Source organism: Solanum dulcamara, chromosome 7 (genome assembly GCF_947179165.1).
Source record: "Solanum dulcamara chromosome 7, daSolDulc1.2, whole genome shotgun sequence".
Taxonomy (NCBI): Eukaryota; Viridiplantae; Streptophyta; class Magnoliopsida; order Solanales; family Solanaceae; genus Solanum; species Solanum dulcamara.
Window position 1 is genome coordinate 4,593,227 of NC_077243.1, and position 17,366 is coordinate 4,610,592.

The window sequence follows — 17,366 nt, forward strand, 5'->3', positions numbered from 1 at the left end:
TATGGAACATCATTGACACAAATTAAATTATAGAAAAAGTCAGAATTCAAGAGGAAAGAGGAAAATAATACTTTTACGAAAGTATAATCACAAACTCTTAAACTTTCGTGGGTTCTTCCATTTAGATTTGATTATGGAACATCATTCACACAAATTAAATTATAGAAAAAGTCAGAGAAGTCATCCAATTTCTATAATTACATGCAACAAAGTGGAGCAGATTAAAAAGTGATGTTTCCTAAAAGCTCTGCAATGCTTACATGTCAATCCACATGGTATTTAATTTCTCAACTAATACAATAATTAATCAGCATGTAGGGTCAGTTAGCGCTGGACATTTTTCATTTATGCATGTAAATATCATATGAATCATTATTAGATAAAGAAAAGGCTTAATATATAACCATCACCTTAAACTTACTGGAATATTTCATTTAAACATTTGAATTAAATTATATTTTAATTGAACACCTCAATTTCTAATTAAGTGTTTTAATTAAACACGTTTGATTCAGATTTTAAAAGAACTTTTGTGCATGTTTTCATTCATATATTAGATAGTTAAGTTTATATATAAAATATATATGTCATTTTCTTTAATTATATACGTTCGCCTTAATAGTTGGAAACCCTAAATATACTTGAGGTTGATACATATAATTAAAAAATATATATATTTTATGTGGTTAACTTAATTATCTAATACACGAATAAAAACACACACAATTTTTTTTTCAAAATTTAAATCAAAAGTATTTAATTGGAATAATACCTTATTAGAAGTTGATGTGTTTAATTGGAATAAAATCAATTAGTTCAAATGTCTAATTTGAAATATTCCAACAAATTTAAGAGTCTCAATATCTATTACGCCTAAACAAAATGATAAAAAAAAATACATGACATGTGAGTGAAATTTCCCCTTGTTTTATTATTCTGTGAGACCATAGTATACATGGCCAACAGGATACCTAACCCGTAAACTACATTTGTCTTTCCAAACAGAAGTTTCTATTTTCCTTTAAAGTAGTTATACATTTCATTATAATATCTGAAAAAATAAAGGAAAAGAAATTGGTATTGAAATGACGAAGCACTAGGAAAATTTGATTTTGGAGGATCACTGTTATTTGTTTTAATAGGTAGTGAAAAGAGAATCCAAAAATCTTTGGAAATACAATTTAAACTGAACATATATTGCTAGTTCTCTTACCACAAAGAATGTAGTGTACAATTTCACTTCACGGCACGGCCAAAAAAAAAAAGAGCTGGAACTCGAAAAATAAAGGAAAAAGGTTCTTCCAAGAGACTAGAAAATGAAAAATTTCGCTGCTATGCGGAGTTTTGGGTAAAAACCTTTCGATTTCTGGATCATCCTGTGGTTACCGGATGATGGGAATAACAAAGCAGTTTCCAAGAGGGAGAAGGTCTTATGGCAATCTCAGGCATACTACTAATCGGTTATTTGGCCTGATCGAGCATTTTTGAAAGGCTAGAAAGTTTGACGTATATAGATATAGTGAGTGTGCGTCCCAAACCTGGAGCTGACATTTAAATCGGAAATCAACATCGGCAGTGGATAGTCAAATATTTCGATCACGAATTTTGTATATGAAAAATTCTTTGATAGGGAGCGGCTAGTGCTTCCCTTAAATTGGCCATACACAATGCAAGTTAGTTGGATTCCAATACAAATACCAAATAAAAAATCAAAAGAAAAATTGGTAGCTCTCTTAATCTTTTTAAAATTTCTAAAGATGTAAACAAAAAAGAACTTCATTTCTTTTAATTTTTGGTTATAAAATGGTAGGGGAGTGAAAAACAAGCATTCTCCGAGTGTAAAGAAGAGAGACTTGCTTGAAATAAGTGCTGCTTGTTGACCAATAAAGAAAAAAATGTGAGTATTTGGGCATTATATTTTAGTAGACATCACTTGAAACATTTTATCCTAGACTGACAATACTTGCTCAATCTCTAAAAAAAATTCAAATTTTTTAAAAGAATCAATCTCGGCAGACGAAAAATTACATTGAACATGCGATAGACACTCTAAATTTTTTTCAGTTAGGCAAAATATCTTTATTGTAAATGTCACTAATGCATCTAAAAAAATTATAGAAAAATAGAGTGTTCACTCGTATCAAATTCCTCTTCAAGCCAAAAATAAAATCTTACAATTAATAAGAACCAATTCATTTCGACTTTATTACGAGCTAACTAAACTAGAATGAATATGAAATACAATTCTCTTTAATAAATAATTACTACTATCATTCAGTTAATTATTTAATTATTCCCTATTTATTAATAGGATCGTCATACTTTAATTTGGAAAAAACGCGCTTTTGTTTGAAAGGAAAAACCGAGGCAGCGGGATGGCCCACAAAGTTGTCTCACTTGTGCTAAAAATCCATTGTTGAACGGCCGTTACAATATATATACACACAAACACACAGCTAAGGAGAGAGAAATCGCTATTTGAAAGCGGCGGCGATGGGAAATTGCTGCTCTGATGTTGCCGGTGGACAGTCGGCAGTCGGCGGTACCGGAATTAACCACGGAAATCCAGCCAACGCTCCTAACGAAGCCGTGGATGCTTTCCTAAAGTCTCGCGGTTACCAAGGCCTCTACTCTCAGATCGAGGCACTTGGCTCTCTCTCTCTCTGTTTACTTTGATTTTCATTCAATGATACATACTTGACTGTACGCACATCTCATTTTATCTATGTTTTATTAATCAGTGTAAAAATAATTTTGATTACCGGTTTGTGGTTGAATTATGATATAATTTGGTGAGGAAATTCTTTTGAGCAGATTGGACTTCAAGTTTAATAGGCATTGACAGTTAATTGACTTACTCCGTGATTACTGAATTGCGGGCATGATTAGATATCACTCTCTAGATTAATTGATGATTGAAATAGGCAGGGACTCCTTAAAAATAGAACTTGTACTATAGCTAGGTAATTGTTGTGAGTGGTTGATTTTATGCTAGATTATATATGAAGGAGTAGTTTGGATGCCTGTATATCTCGGAAAATACAAGAAAAATTGAAAAGAAGAAAAAAAAAATTCGTTAAGGTGAGACACATATATCTTTCTCTCTTCAAGGAGATTTACACCTACTACATTATATTTGTTGTTGTAATATCGGTTTGTCGTTGAATTATGATACTTTGGTAAGAAAAATCCGCGAGCAGATTGGACTCCAAGTTGAATTAGTATTTGACTGTTTGAGAAACTTACTCCATGATTACTGAGTCACTAGCTTGATTGGATGTCCCTCTCTAAATTTAATTGGTGATCAAAATGGACATGGACTCCTTAGTCCTTACATCTGGACTCGTACTATAACTAGGTACTCATTGTGAGTGGCTGACTTTCTTCTAGATTACTTCTGAAGGAATTTGAATACCTGTCTATGTTGGTAAAATACAAGTACAATCGGAAAAAAGAAGATAAAGAACAAATTTTGTAGGTTGAAACACGGATATCATTCTCTCTTTTGGGAGATCCAGTCTTACTGCGCTATATTTTCACCGGTATAGCATTAATATTTTCAACTTGTCCCTTCGAGGATACAACACTAGTCCAATGATGTTGTAAGACTTAACAAACTCTGGACTAGTTGAGTCCTAAACTCTTGTACAAAGAACACTTTCTCCCACAAGTAATACCTGCTTTTTTATGGGAAAAAATATGTTGGAGGCGTAGGCTTTTACTTTCTCACAACTTTTTTGCACGATGATAACTCACTTTTGATGCACACTACTATACTTTTTAATTATCATCACAAGGCAGAAAGGCTCTTGTTTATAAGCATAGAAATTTTTACATCGAATAAATAAGAGTTTAGTGGGGCAATGAAGTTGTAAGAACTTGAGATCATCCGTTAGTGGTTAATCACTTGACCTATTATTCGGTTAATCAGTGGGTAGATCATAAGATAGTTGATTCAAGATATACACACGACATTATGACCACCTTCACTATTATAGCCACTAAAAATGAAAATTCTTGCAATTTAATATTATTATTTGTAATATTAACTTAGAGCCCGTTTGGATGAGCTTAAAAAAAGTAACTTTTATGTATGAAGTGCTTTTAGAATTTTGAAGTGTTGAAAGTTATTTTTATAAATAAGCAGTTGAGTGTTTGGATAAAAGTGCTTAAATGAGAAAAATGATGTGAATTTTAGGGTTAAAAGAATAAAAAGGGTAGTTTGGAAATTTAGTTAAAATTGAAGGGATATAAAAGTAATTTCCATGGTCAAAGAAAATGACTTTAAGCACTTAGAAAAAAAAGTTAGGAATCCTAACTTTTCATTTTTGACTGACTTTAAGAACTTTATGGCTTAAAGATAGTATTAGGCAAACACGTCCAAAAGCTAAAAAGGGGCTTTAAGTTGGTCAACGGGCTCTTAAAATATCTCCAACGTTCTCCACACATTTGACATTAAAAAATAGAAGATTCTCTTAGAAAAGAAGTACAATTTAATGGCTATAGTTAAATAATAGCCGATACCAAGATAGGAGATCTCAACAAGTTATGCCATTTCTATGACAACACTTTACGAGATGGAAATGCAAAGTACTTTTGTACTTATTCAACTCAAGTGATAGAAATGTAATATATTCTTTACCTAATACTTTCATGAAAGATAAATACCGTGGTGCGGTTATTTGGGAAGCAAGCTACCTCATAAAAGGGCAGTCCGGTGCACTAAGGCTCCCGCTATGCGCAGGGTCCGGGGAAGGGCCTGACCACAAGGGTCTATTGTACGCAGCCTTACCTTGCATTTCTGCCAGAGGCGAAGCAAGCTACCTCATCCAGTCCATTTATATACTGATAGTAGCTTTTCATTTGCTGTTTTATTATGCAGCATCATATTGCAATTCTATCACTACGTACAAACTACTTACCGTTATAGTGCTTTGGTCATTATCTGTAATTAATATGTGCTCTTCATTTTTCAATAGTGATTTTTATTTTATTTTATATTTCGTTATTTGTACACTTGCAGTTATCTCTGTCTGCTACCAGCTTACGTGATCGTGATGTGCTTTCCAAGGTTTGTTGCTTATTTGAGTTGTGTTACATAATGTAAATGATAATGCTGATTTCATGTGTTGTGATATTGTAGAACAGGAGTATAGTATGAAGCATCATCTTTGTTAGTGTTGAGTATGGTTGTTGATTCTTGTTTATTTATTCTTGTAATGTTGCTGAATAAAAATTGCTTCATTTCCCCAATATGAGGATACATTAAATGCTTGCTTCGGAGTTTGTTTTATTTTTTCTCACCAGATGCTGTCAGTATTAATACATACATGAATGCTCCCAGAATATCATCTGTCCGACCTTATGTTCTTCACTCTCCAAATCTAACTTCTAACGACAACCTGTAAACCATAAAGTTTAGTGGAACTATACTCGAGAAACTGGTTCCGAGCATAGAGGTTATTTTTCATGTAATATGAGTATTGTCTGCTAGGTTGTTATCATTTTTGTCTTTCATTTACTTTGCACAAGTAGCTTCTAAAGTATTACTTGCTGGCCCATAATGAGTACACTGGGTTTTGGGTTTGCTGTCTTGGACTCTAACTTGCACGGACTCTTCACTTTTGGTGCTGCACACCCGTGTCGACACGAGATGGGTGTGGGCGTGGGATCTATACTGGATACATAATCCATCTTGGGCACTTTGACCAAAATTGATAGAGCAATTCAAGACTCAATACAATGGTTGCTGGAATCAAAACAAAAGCTAGGATGAAATCTTAATTTAGGCATATGTTTTTTAATCATTAAAAGATATTTGTATTAAAAAGTCTGTAACTAGAAGGTGCTTTAAAGATTCAACATTGCGGCTGAATGTGCAATAAACTCAAGAAGTCTATCCTGGCCTCTATATCATTTGCAATAGCCACGTTATACCAAAAAACAATACGGAGATACATTTATACATTAATAATAATTACAAATTAAAACTTGTTCTCAAAGATTCGTGCATTTCTTTCCTTCCAAATAGTCCACCATAATTTTGGCATGTTTTATAACTCTATTTTTAGATATTTGAATTATTTTTAGCTGAATCCCTGCACCTGTATCCATACTTGGATCCGTACCCCCGAATCTTAAAATTTTAATCAGGAAGGATCTGACCTCTATATCCGCATCATATCAGACACCCGCGCCCGAGTCCGAGCAACTTAGGTCCTGGACCAGCTAGAACTTCTTGATTTCTGTGTGATGTATGCTCTGAGCTCATCTTTGATGTTTGACTGGCTAAGTTATATTTGGATATTTTATTTAGTACTTCTATAATATTTAAAAGAACTAATGTCCACCTATCTAAGAAGTATAGTTTATTTTCATTTGATGTAAATCAGCTAAGCATCACTCAGAGAGTCATAGAGACTATATCTTTGGGCTTTGGAAATTTTTTAGTTTTATCAATTATGTAGTTCTCTTTTATCCTTCTGTTTTTGATAAATGGTACTTTTTTAAAATAAATGAATTATGCCTTGTAAATATGAGATGCATTGTATCTTCAAGCATCGTAGTCTATTTTTTAATATAGATATGGTACTAGTTTTGGACGTTATAGACTCTAGGGGTTAAGTCATAAATATTGTGCAGTTTCATCGCTTTCTTGGTGCTGCACTTGTGAACAAAATTCCATGTACTTTCTTAAAAATATAAACATGCTACTAACTAAACTGAGGATTTGTTGTTACAGAGTGACCCTATGGCAGTCCTTTATTCAAAGGAAAAAGATGGTTCATTGAAAGAGCTTAGCCGTACTGAAGTAGTACTGAACTCATTGAACCCAAAGTGGATTACAAAATATACTATGGCTTATTATTTTGAGACGGTGCAGAATTTGGTGTGAGTCTTGATACTCCATTCCTGGTTTCTGCCAAGCAAATACATTTATATGACAAGCTTGCCTTTATTTCAGGTTCCGTGTGTATGATATTGACACTCAATTTCATAATCAAGATATCAAGGTAAATGTTGCTCCCTCCAAAATTTTGTTAATGATAATTACAGTTTCGTCTGTCTCGACATTAATTGACCAGTGGTCATCATATCAGGCGAACTTGTAATTTTGAATTAATTAATCCTCCCTCAGCTTTATTTTTTAGTGAAACACATCAAATTTGTGTCCATCTGAAATTCAGCAACTTTGCCCTCCGCTAGACACTTTTGGTGTAATATCCCCCCCCCCCCAACACACACACACACAAAAATTTTTTTAGAGAAAAGTCTAGTTTTTTGCCCTTGACCCTAACACCGATCCAACTTGAGGGTAATATTAAACCATAGACAAAAGTTTTTGCCTCTGTGGTAAAACAGCTGCATATATAATTTGTGTGCATCTGCTGGTTCAAAAAAAATGTGTGTACATGCACCTTCAATAACTTACACTAATGATGCATAAAACAACAGTTCGTATTTGCAGCATGCTAAAAAATAATATTGGGTGTAATTACTACAGATGATACAAGGTATAAAATCATTTGCTTTTAATGCTCATTCAAGTGCTTTCACAGAAAAGATCCTACAAATCATGGAAGATTATATAATTAATGCAGATGCTTAAACTGGAGGATCAGGACTTTCTTGGTGAGGCCAGTTGCACATTGGCTCAGGTGTGCAACCTTTTTTAATCACAACTTCTGTTCCTGAAATTGTATTATCGCCATAGTTTTCTGCTTGAAGTGTAAACAACGGGTTTACCACCGAGGCTGTTATTGGTCTGCTGACTGAACAGTAAAGAGAAGACACATTTCACCTTTTGAGGCTTTTCTACTAATTACATTGTGTAGTACTTGGTCATGGATATGCACTCCACATTTAGTTGAGACCTTGGTTCATAGTCCAATTGTCAATACCTACTTGGGTGCAATGACATTTTTGCCACTATTCAAAATGGATTTCCTGTTGGTGGGTAGCTACACTGTTGTGTATCTGCTTTTCCATATGTACCATTTGCTTTATCTTTCAAGAGGTCATGAATTTTTTCTGTCGGTAAGGTTACAAGCCCTGAACCTACTTCTATTTCATCTCTGTGTAACTTGCTTAAAACTATTTTTTCCAACTGTCTTATGATTCAAGTAAGTTCTGATGTTCACCATTTTAGTAATGTCATTGTAATTGTGAGGTTATTTTTTCTATTAATCAAATGAATGCTAAACATAATTCCTTGTAGATTGTCACAAAGTCTGACAGATCCCTGACCGTGGACCTTGTATGTGGCGAACAATCTTCTGGTCAAGCACGTGCACATAAGTTTGGCAAGCTTACTGTTTTTGCTGAAGAAAGTATCAGCTCAAAGACTACTGTAGAGTTGAAATTAAGATGTTCAGAATTGGAATCGAAGGATTTGTTTTCGAAAAGTGTACAAACTCATCAGAGTAGTATTATCTTTTAACTATTTTGAATCATATGATGCTGATATACATAATTCTTCTGCGTTTGGCAGGATCCATTTCTGGTGGTATCCAAAACTACTGAAAGTGGAATTGTCGTTCCAATTTGCAAAACAGAAGTGATAAAAAATGATCATTCACCCAACTGGAAATCGGTGTTCTTGAATATTCAACAAATTGGAAGTAAGGTACAAAATGCTCTTTTGAGTGATCAGTTTTGTGTTTTCTTAAGATTGTGTTATGTTTCCTGGGATAATCGCCTACAAATAGAACCCTGAAAAAGAGGATAAGAAATCATTTAAAGAAAAAAAAATTCTCTCTGGGGAACTATATGTTATTCCAAGTAAACAAGGTATTTGTTATGAGCTATAGGGGAAAATTTTATGTTGCTTGGAAGTGTCACTGGGTGCGTGTCGGATCCTCCAAAAGTAGTGCATTTTTGGAGGATCCGACACGGGTGCGGCAACATTTTGGAGAGTCCGAGCAACATAGGGTGCAATGTACTTACCTAAGCCTTTTGGCAAGTTCAGAAAACATTGTTAGTAGTTTTCCATATGAATTCTGTGCAGAAGAAATAAATTTATACTTTTAGTGATAAAACTTTCGAACTCACTTTTGGCAGATCTTTTGCTCTCTTACTGAGAATATTATACCTATCTATTCTCTAAAACTTGAAATCAGCTGTCTTTTTTGACTTTATGATTGCTTTAGCAATAGCTGTATCTTGTATTGATGCGATTCTGCAGATGTCTATGGGCTTATCCTCTTGTGCAATATAAACGAACTAAACTCATCAAAGTATCTACTGGTTTTGATTTTGAGGGCCTTTACTGTAAGAATTCACTTGTTTTAAAGATGTGATTGCTAATATATTTTCCCCCCGAAGAAATCATCATATACTCTATACGGATGGTATGATGTAGCATTGCACAATGTTTATTCTTTGATTTTCAATTTAGAAACATTTGAATTGATGCAGGAGAACCCATTAATTATCGAGTGTTATGACTTCAATAGCAACGGCAAGCATAATTTAATTGGGTAAGCTTTTTCGTCTCTTGTTCATTTCTGATCTCTACAGGCTGGAAGCTGATGGTATTTCTACTTATTGTCAGAAAGATTCAAAAGTCACTACTAGATTTAGAAAAGTTGCATTCTGCTGGTACTGGTGCAAATCTTTTTATACCAACTGCTACGGGACCAAAACAAGAAAGCAAGGTAAAGAACTCATTAATGAGATAAAGCAACTGCTAGCTAAGCTTATATAATCATGACAATTACTGGATTTCTATCCAGGTTCTAAAGAGTCAACTTTTCGTGGAAAGCTATTCTGAGAAAATACAGTATACATTCCTTGATTACTTGGCGTCTGGCTATGAACTCAACTTCATGGTGGCCATTGACTTTACTGGTATGTGGTTGTGCGTTGTGTGTGTGTGTGTCCATATATATATATATAAACCAGATTCTCGCGAGTCTTTGTTTATTTCCATTGTTAAGCATGGCAGTCATATTTGTTGTCTTCATCAATGGTACAATTCAATGGTACAATTTATTTAGACAAATTCCAACCTCTTCCTTATTAGGATGCACAGGGGCCTGGATTGAGACACCAAAGGGTTGATGCGTCCATTGGCAACTCTTATTTATTAATGTTATTACCATAAATAAGAGTTATGGATGTGAAACTCAGCCTGATCTACCCTAACCCCCCCCCCCCCCCCAATGAAAAAACCCTGGAAAAATTATTACATTTTCTCAATAATTTTCTGTATCGTATGTGTACATAGAAGATTATTATTCATAAATAAATAAATGCACCCAACAACTCAACCGGGTAGAGCGGTGGGTCCCTGCTTCTCTGAGTTTCAGACCTGTGGGTCAAAGGAGGGTAGGGCCAGCTAACTCAATGAATTTCTTAGTATCACAATAACAACTGAACATCAGCCCCAAACAAGTTGGGATTATAACCCTCACTTACCAAGTTCCTAATTTCAAAATATTCTTGCTTATCAAAAAAATAAATAATCTGTATGTTAATGTTTGCACTCTTACTTAACTTGTATCTGAGCCTGTATTCTTTTTTGCTTGAATTATTCTTTGTCAGCTTCCAATGGAAATCCACGGCTCCCTGATTCATTGCATTATATTGACCCTTCAGGACGACCAAATTCTTATCAGAGAGTAAGAAAATATTCTCAGTTGTAATGATATTCCCTTCATATGAAGTAAGATGCTTAACCAGAATCCCAATTTCAGGCAATCCTGGATGTTGGAGAGGTATTGCAGTTTTATGATACAGACAAACGTTTTCCTGCTTGGGGGTTTGGAGCACGGCCAATTGATGGCCCAGTTTCTCATTGCTTCAACTTAAACGGTAGCAGTACTTACTGTGAGGTACTTAGAGAGCCTTATGTACTCCCACATTTATGTACTTGCTTTAGCTTTCTGTTTCTTATTTTTTTATAAATTTCAGCCCTTTTTTTAACTCTAGGTGGAAGGAATCCAGGGTATCATGATGGCATACATTAGTGCCCTTCATAATGTTTCACTTGCAGGTCCAACTTTATTTGGACCAGTGATTACTTCTGCCGCACATATAGCAAGTCAGTCATTGACGAGCAATGAGCGGAAGTATTTCGTTTTGTTAATAATCACGGTACATTTCATTTTTCTATGTTCTATATCTTCCTCTGCTTTCCTGATGAGTATCTTTTTATTTAACCTTTCAAGTGAAATGCTCACCATCACCAGTTATCATCTTGAGTTATACCAGTCAGAGTGATAGTTAATACTTAATAAATCCCTTCACGATCATATGTATATATCTCTATGCATGTATATTTACAAATTTCACTGGAATGCATACAAATGTAGAGAAACTTGAAACTCAAACTTTTGTTGGAAATCAAACTTTGTCTATCTAATTTGTGTTGGGGTTAATTCATTGAGTACGTTGTTTTTTTTTTAACTGAATGTCCTATGTCTTCCTATTCTGATTATATAGAAAAATTTCAGGATGGAGTGATAACAGATCTCCAAGAAACAAAGGACGCTCTTGTTCAAGCAGCAGATTTGCCATTGTCAATTCTAATCGTTGGGGTTGGAGGAGCAGACTTTAAAGAAATGGAGGTATGCAAGTGCAACAACTTGTTTCCTCAGCAAGCAGTACTTTTTATGTTACCCATTTCCGTTAACTGTATTGGATCATTTCCGGTGTGTATTCCTTTTCACAGATACTGGATGCTGATAAAGGAGAGAGGCTAGAATCTACAACTGGACGTGTTGCTGTTCGTGATATAGTACAATTTGTTCCCCTCCGGGATGTACAAAGTAGGTCATATTTTAAATTTCTCAGTGAATTAATAAGCTCTCCTAATACAGAAAAGGATAATCAAAACATTCTTTAAGAGCTTTCAGAAAATTATGCATCTTGTTTGATCTGACGCCTTTTCTTCGATTTGCAGATGTAGATGTCTCAGTCGTTCAATCTCTTTTAGCAGAATTACCTTCTCAATTGTTGGAATACATGCGATTCAGAAAGATACAGCCGACTTTATGATAATACAAGAATTGTACATATAAATGTCCATTGCCCTGGCCTTCCCTAGACTAAAATTTTGCTTTCATGTTGCCCAGAAGTTTAATCTGATATCGTTCTTCAGCATCATCTTGTAAGTGATTTTGTTGATAAAAAACGTAAGTCCGTTGCCCTTTATACTTGCAAATTCCAATCTCCTTTCTGTTCAAGGACGTTACAGTTTTCCATCATCGATTACTTTGTAACTAGCTCCCAAGGAACTAGCCGATGCTAAAATAACTATCACGTTTAAGGCTGTAACCGGAACTATAATTTTTCCTATTTGATAAATAATCATACTTTATCATATGCTAAATTGTTTGTTAAATTTCACTAACATTATTATTACCTTATTGGATATAAAATTTAACAATCTAAATATATTAGATATCGTATTTTAAAATTTGATTTGATATGATCCTCTTGGTTAAACTTCTGTTTCACAACTTTCTTATATTTTCTTCTACCATTAACTAATACACTACGAAATCAAATTGAAAATTTAGGAATTTTTTTCTGTAAAAACTCTAATTCATGTTCATGAAACATTTGCAACTATACATTCCCTCCCTTCCAAAAATAAATAATTAAGTAACGACACTTTCTTTTTTAGTCTTATTCAATTAGAAAAATGACATGCTTTTAAAATTATAAAACAACTTAACTTGAACTTCTTATTCTTTTAGAAAACTTTTATAGCCACAAATGTTAGTGCTTGTTCAAAAATACACGTTTAAAAATCTTACAAGTCTTGAATTGCCTTGTAGCTTTTGGCTTATAAGTCAAGACCCATAAAGTTGGAATTTTTGTCTTTTTACTTTACAAATAATTGTCTACAAATATTTTTTTATTTTACTTAAATAATATAAAAATATTAAAAATTATTGTAACTTAAAATAATGCAATCAGGCTCAAATCATACCCATGTTATGACATACTTAAAGACCATAAATATTTTAACGAAATCCTCCTTCCTGCTTATTAAACTCCGTCTTTGGTCAAATTGCTTCATATAAATCAAAATGGAAGTAATATATATTATGATGCCCCCATATGAAATAAAACAAAAGAAGAAAGCAACAAAGTTGAATATTGTGCTAGCCTCCATAACAAAATAAAGTTGGACTTGGACCGTATTAGAATATATATTATTTTTCCAAATAACTAGCTAGTATGTATTCACATTCTTACATAAAAAAGCAAGGGTAGTAAACCCTAATATCTTCTTCCTCCTTCTTAGCTAGCCAGCTTACTCCTTTTTCTCACCTCATTTACTAATTTGTAATAACATAGCTCCTAGCTAAGCTCTTTGGCTGAACTAATGTTCTGTTAGATCGACATTCGAAGAGATGAAAAGATCAGGCTCCGATGAAAGGGAAGAAAAAGACACTAGTAATATATTCCCAATATACTCATCAACTAGATCTCAACAAGACATGTCTACTATGGTTTCTGCTCTCTCTCAAGTCATTGGAAACTCTTCTTCTGCTGCTGCTCATCATTCCTCCACCACGTACGTTAATCCACTAACCCTAATTCCACAATCCAGTACTTCACTTCAGCAAAACCAATCTCAATCGTCTATTCAAGATCAAGGTATCTAATTTTATGTGTTCATGAAATATGAATACAATCTCATTTAAAAATTTAAGTTGTTATATAATTTTTTATTGCTTGGACCCTCACGTGCAGACCTAATTGTTTTTCATGACACATAAATGATAAATTAGTGAGTGACAATGAGACTCGAAACTAGCTGTCTTCTATGATATCAGGCTAAAAGTGTCAATGTGAACTTTGTTATGAAAAAGTTTTAAGTTGTCATTATCAGAGAGCGCACACTTTTTTTACTTGATTATTATCTCTATAACAAAATTCTGCAAGTTGTTTGACCATTTTCTTGCGCTTACTTAAGCTTCTAGTTTCTAATTATTTATCCTAAAATGAAAATAATTAATTAATTGTTGTAGAATGATATTACTAATTCAATTTTTCTAGATATAAGTCTTTAATTAGATGACATAAAAATTCTTTTATACCGTCAATGTAATGTTTATGTGTAGAGAATTCGGGAAGAAGGCGATATAGAGGAGTTCGTCAAAGACCATGGGGTAAATGGGCCGCGGAAATTCGCGACCCGAAAAAAGCAGCTAGAGTTTGGCTTGGTACTTTTGAAACTGCTGAAGGTGCAGCACTTGCTTATGATGAAGCTGCTCTTAGATTCAAAGGCAACAAAGCTAAACTCAATTTCCCTGAAAGAGTTCAAGGACAGTTTCAATACCTTACTAGTGCTACTCCTCATGCCACATCATCAAATACTTTTTTCACCCAACAACAAAGTTACCCTGATGTTCATCACTATGCTGATTTGCTACTTCGTAGTGACAATAATATTGATTTGAATTTCGACGTTTCACCAAGTACTTGCTATCAGTATTCATCATCAGGATCGTCTTTTGATGTTTCGCAATCATCTGTGGAGCAGCAACAAGTAAGTACTAATTATAAGTATCGGCAAGACGAAGAAGAAGAGGAAGAAGATTGTATGAAATTTACAGGATCGCAATTTGGAAATTCTACTTCAACTCATGGACCTGATCATGAAAGTAACTGGGAAGATTATGAACATAGAAAGTAACTTTCAATATGCATGATTTTGTTGGTATCAGAGCTCGAGTTTCACTGTCATCCATTACCAAAATGAACTTTTACGTACGTGTTTGAATTATGAAAAAAGAATCAGGCTGGCACGTTATTCATATCATTGAGATGTGTTGTCTCAGTCTCTCTATTTAGATGAGATAGAGATTTTTTTCTTATTTTATGATTTTAATTTAATTTTTATGGTCTTTCAGTTTATTGTAACATTGTAGAGACTTCTAATTCTTCGTTGCTTGTTATGAACTATATATAAGGGTGAATTAATGTAACGGTGTGATTTTATGTGATTTGAGATTAATCTTCAATTAGATCTTCACTCCTACCCAATTTATGAAATATGTGTATAACTAGGGGCCGCTTGGTTCGGAAACAAATTATATTGGGATTATAACGTAGGAATTAGTAATATAATGATCAGTAATGCATGAATTTTTGTTCATTTAATTAAAACGGTAGCTACATATATACTAATTATTATGTTGCTTGGACTCTTTGAAAATATCGTGCATGTTAAATCTTTTAAAATCATATCTGACATCACTGACACATTTTTGAAAAACCTAACATATATACATAATGATGCCTAATTAATTAATTTAAGGAGCTATATACATAGCGAGTAGAATTTTGATTATGTGTAGCTAGCTGAACTAAGTTGGCTATTAATGAATTGCCTCTTTTGCATGGCAAGGTAGGTAATTAATTAAAAAGAAGGTAGCCCCACGCAATTAATTAGTGGGGCTAATAAATAAAGTTGCTTAATTTCTTTCACTTAGACTATATAGGCATAGTATTATATTATATTTGTGGAACGACGCACTTTCACTTAACTTATTTATTAATTAATTAATTAATGCTAGATGCTGGTGCTAATTAAGTGAAAGGAATCTAGTCTGAAATTCTCTTGCAATATTCTTTTGACATTAGATTATGAATGTGCGCAAGTAATTTTAACATAAAATAACTTGCAAATATTACATTATTTTACTCATAAGAACTTTCCTAGTGTGAATGCTACGTACTTTGAACTTTTTCTAAGATTAAAATATGTGAATATAATTAAGATTCTCATTTGTCAAACTTATTCAAGTGAGAAAATAAGTGACTATGAATCTTAAATTCCATCTGTATATGACACATGAATTGAAAGGGAGGAAGTACTAATTAAGTACCTGGTTAAATATAAATATAATACTACTACTTTAACTTCTATCCAAAAAGAGGAAAAGAACATGCCCCCTGGCCCGAAAGAAAAGAAAGAAAAATCACTAATAAAGTCTAGTAATATATATTTCGAAATTAAAACTCACCTTTTGACATGCATTTCCAAAAGTTGAAAGATAATGATGTTAGCTTCCCTTTTGTGCATGAAAACGTGCATGTAGTTCTCATCATGAAGCTTTATTGAAAAAACTAGTCGAAGAGATATCTATATATATTTTAGTTCAAGAAAGGTAGGTTAGCTTAGAGTGAAAGTAAAAGTGAACAATTCTACTTGTGCATTCTCTGCATCTTAGCCTTATAAAGAAAAAACAAATATGAAAAGGTTCAAGAAAAGCAATTGATAAGTCATGGATTTCGGCTTCATCATATGTATAATAGTGAAAAAGAAAGGCATGATTCAATCATCAAATTTAATTATTATTTTTTCACTCGATGTTTGGAGCCCGCATTGAAATCCCGATTTAATTTGAATCGTGCATTGTAGAGCCCATTTGAGGGTGAAGCTTCCAACAAGATTTTCTCCATATCCAAGACTCGAACTTAAGCTTCTATTTAAAGATGAAGCAGTCTCACCATTTCATCACAACCCGAAATTTAAGTTAATAAGTACGTAGACCGACCGCCGCACAAAGTTCATGAATCATGATTCTTCTTCACTTTCCTTCAAGACCAACAAATGTGGGTGGGGTCCTTCACCTTGTTTAATTTTGTCTTTACTTTCTTTAATTAAATAGATAATTAAGTACAGAAATTCCTTCTCATCATAAAACAAGACTTTTAAATTCTATTTTACTCATTGTACTGTAAGTTTAAATTTTGTTTGTTAAATTTATTGTATCGTATTGGATCGATCGTTAAAATTCGTCGAATAATTTTATTTTGTGTAATTTCATTTTATAGCAATTTTATCATATACCTTACTTTTCTTATTGTTTCATTCTTCAATTGTTGATATGACGATGGAGAATGATACAATCTATCCAAACATTATATATTCATCAAAATATTACAATAATGCAATACAATATAATAATATACATTGTGTAACAATACGTAACAACTATCCAAATAGAGTTTTTCATAATTGTATTTTTAACAATTACTAATGTAGTAAGTGGTATTGTAGTAACCATCCAGAGAAGGTGAGTTCAAGTTTAATTACAGTTATTTTACTTCTATTCACACCTTTATTCTAATCTGTTTTCATAATTGTATTTTTAACAATTACTAATGAAGTAAGAAGGTAAGTTCAAGGTTAATTATAATTATTTTACTTAATCACATCTATATTCGAATACCTATTTTGTTGCTTCATAATTAAACTATTTATATTCACAAAATCCGTTGGACTAGTGACATGAAGAGTGACTTCACTCTCTTGATAGCATGTTAAAAGCCAAAAAACATCAAATGTTTGGAAATTGTAGGAAGTAAAATAGAATTAATTTGCCTTGGGGATGGCA

The 17,366-nt window shown here is 33.3% G+C and overlaps 2 protein-coding genes across 2 annotated transcripts; both read left to right on the top strand.

Moving 5' to 3' along the window:
• Window positions 1-2,362: 2,362 nt before the first annotated feature.
• Window positions 2,363-12,156, top strand: LOC129893902 (protein BONZAI 1-like). The gene is made up of 16 exons (XM_055969333.1): window positions 2,363-2,643; window positions 5,024-5,071; window positions 6,743-6,891; window positions 6,965-7,013; window positions 7,602-7,658; window positions 8,219-8,407; window positions 8,492-8,626; window positions 9,418-9,479; window positions 9,554-9,656; window positions 9,735-9,849; window positions 10,546-10,622; window positions 10,698-10,835; window positions 10,933-11,097; window positions 11,457-11,570; window positions 11,675-11,771; window positions 11,906-12,156. The coding sequence occupies exons 1-16, from the start codon at window positions 2,494-2,496 to the stop codon at window positions 11,998-12,000; spliced, it is 1,743 nt and encodes a 580-aa protein (XP_055825308.1). The 5' UTR covers window positions 2,363-2,493; the 3' UTR covers window positions 12,001-12,156.
• Window positions 12,157-12,717: 561 nt separating this feature from the next.
• LOC129893903 (ethylene-responsive transcription factor ERF113-like) lies at window positions 12,718-14,984 on the top strand. The gene is made up of 2 exons (XM_055969334.1): window positions 12,718-13,614; window positions 14,082-14,984. Exons 1-2 carry the CDS (start codon window positions 13,368-13,370, stop codon window positions 14,654-14,656), a joined length of 822 nt encoding a protein of 273 aa, XP_055825309.1. The 5' UTR covers window positions 12,718-13,367; the 3' UTR covers window positions 14,657-14,984.
• Window positions 14,985-17,366: the final 2,382 nt, after the last annotated feature.

Bases quoted from the DNA above. Each gene is read 5' to 3' on its own strand.
- LOC129893902 (XM_055969333.1), top strand. From the start codon at position 2,494: ATGGGAAATTGCTGCTCTGATGTTGCCGGTGGACAGTCGGCAGTCGGC. The intron at 8,627-9,417 runs GTACAAAATGCT...GAATTGATGCAG, and splicing joins TTCAACAAATTGGAAGTAAG to GAGAACCCATTAATTATCGA. The intron at 10,836-10,932 runs GTACTTAGAGAG...TTTTAACTCTAG, and splicing joins GTAGCAGTACTTACTGTGAG to GTGGAAGGAATCCAGGGTAT.
- LOC129893903 (XM_055969334.1), top strand. From the start codon at position 13,368: ATGAAAAGATCAGGCTCCGATGAAAGGGAAGAAAAAGACACTAGTAAT. The intron at 13,615-14,081 runs GTATCTAATTTT...GTTTATGTGTAG, and splicing joins ATCGTCTATTCAAGATCAAG to AGAATTCGGGAAGAAGGCGA.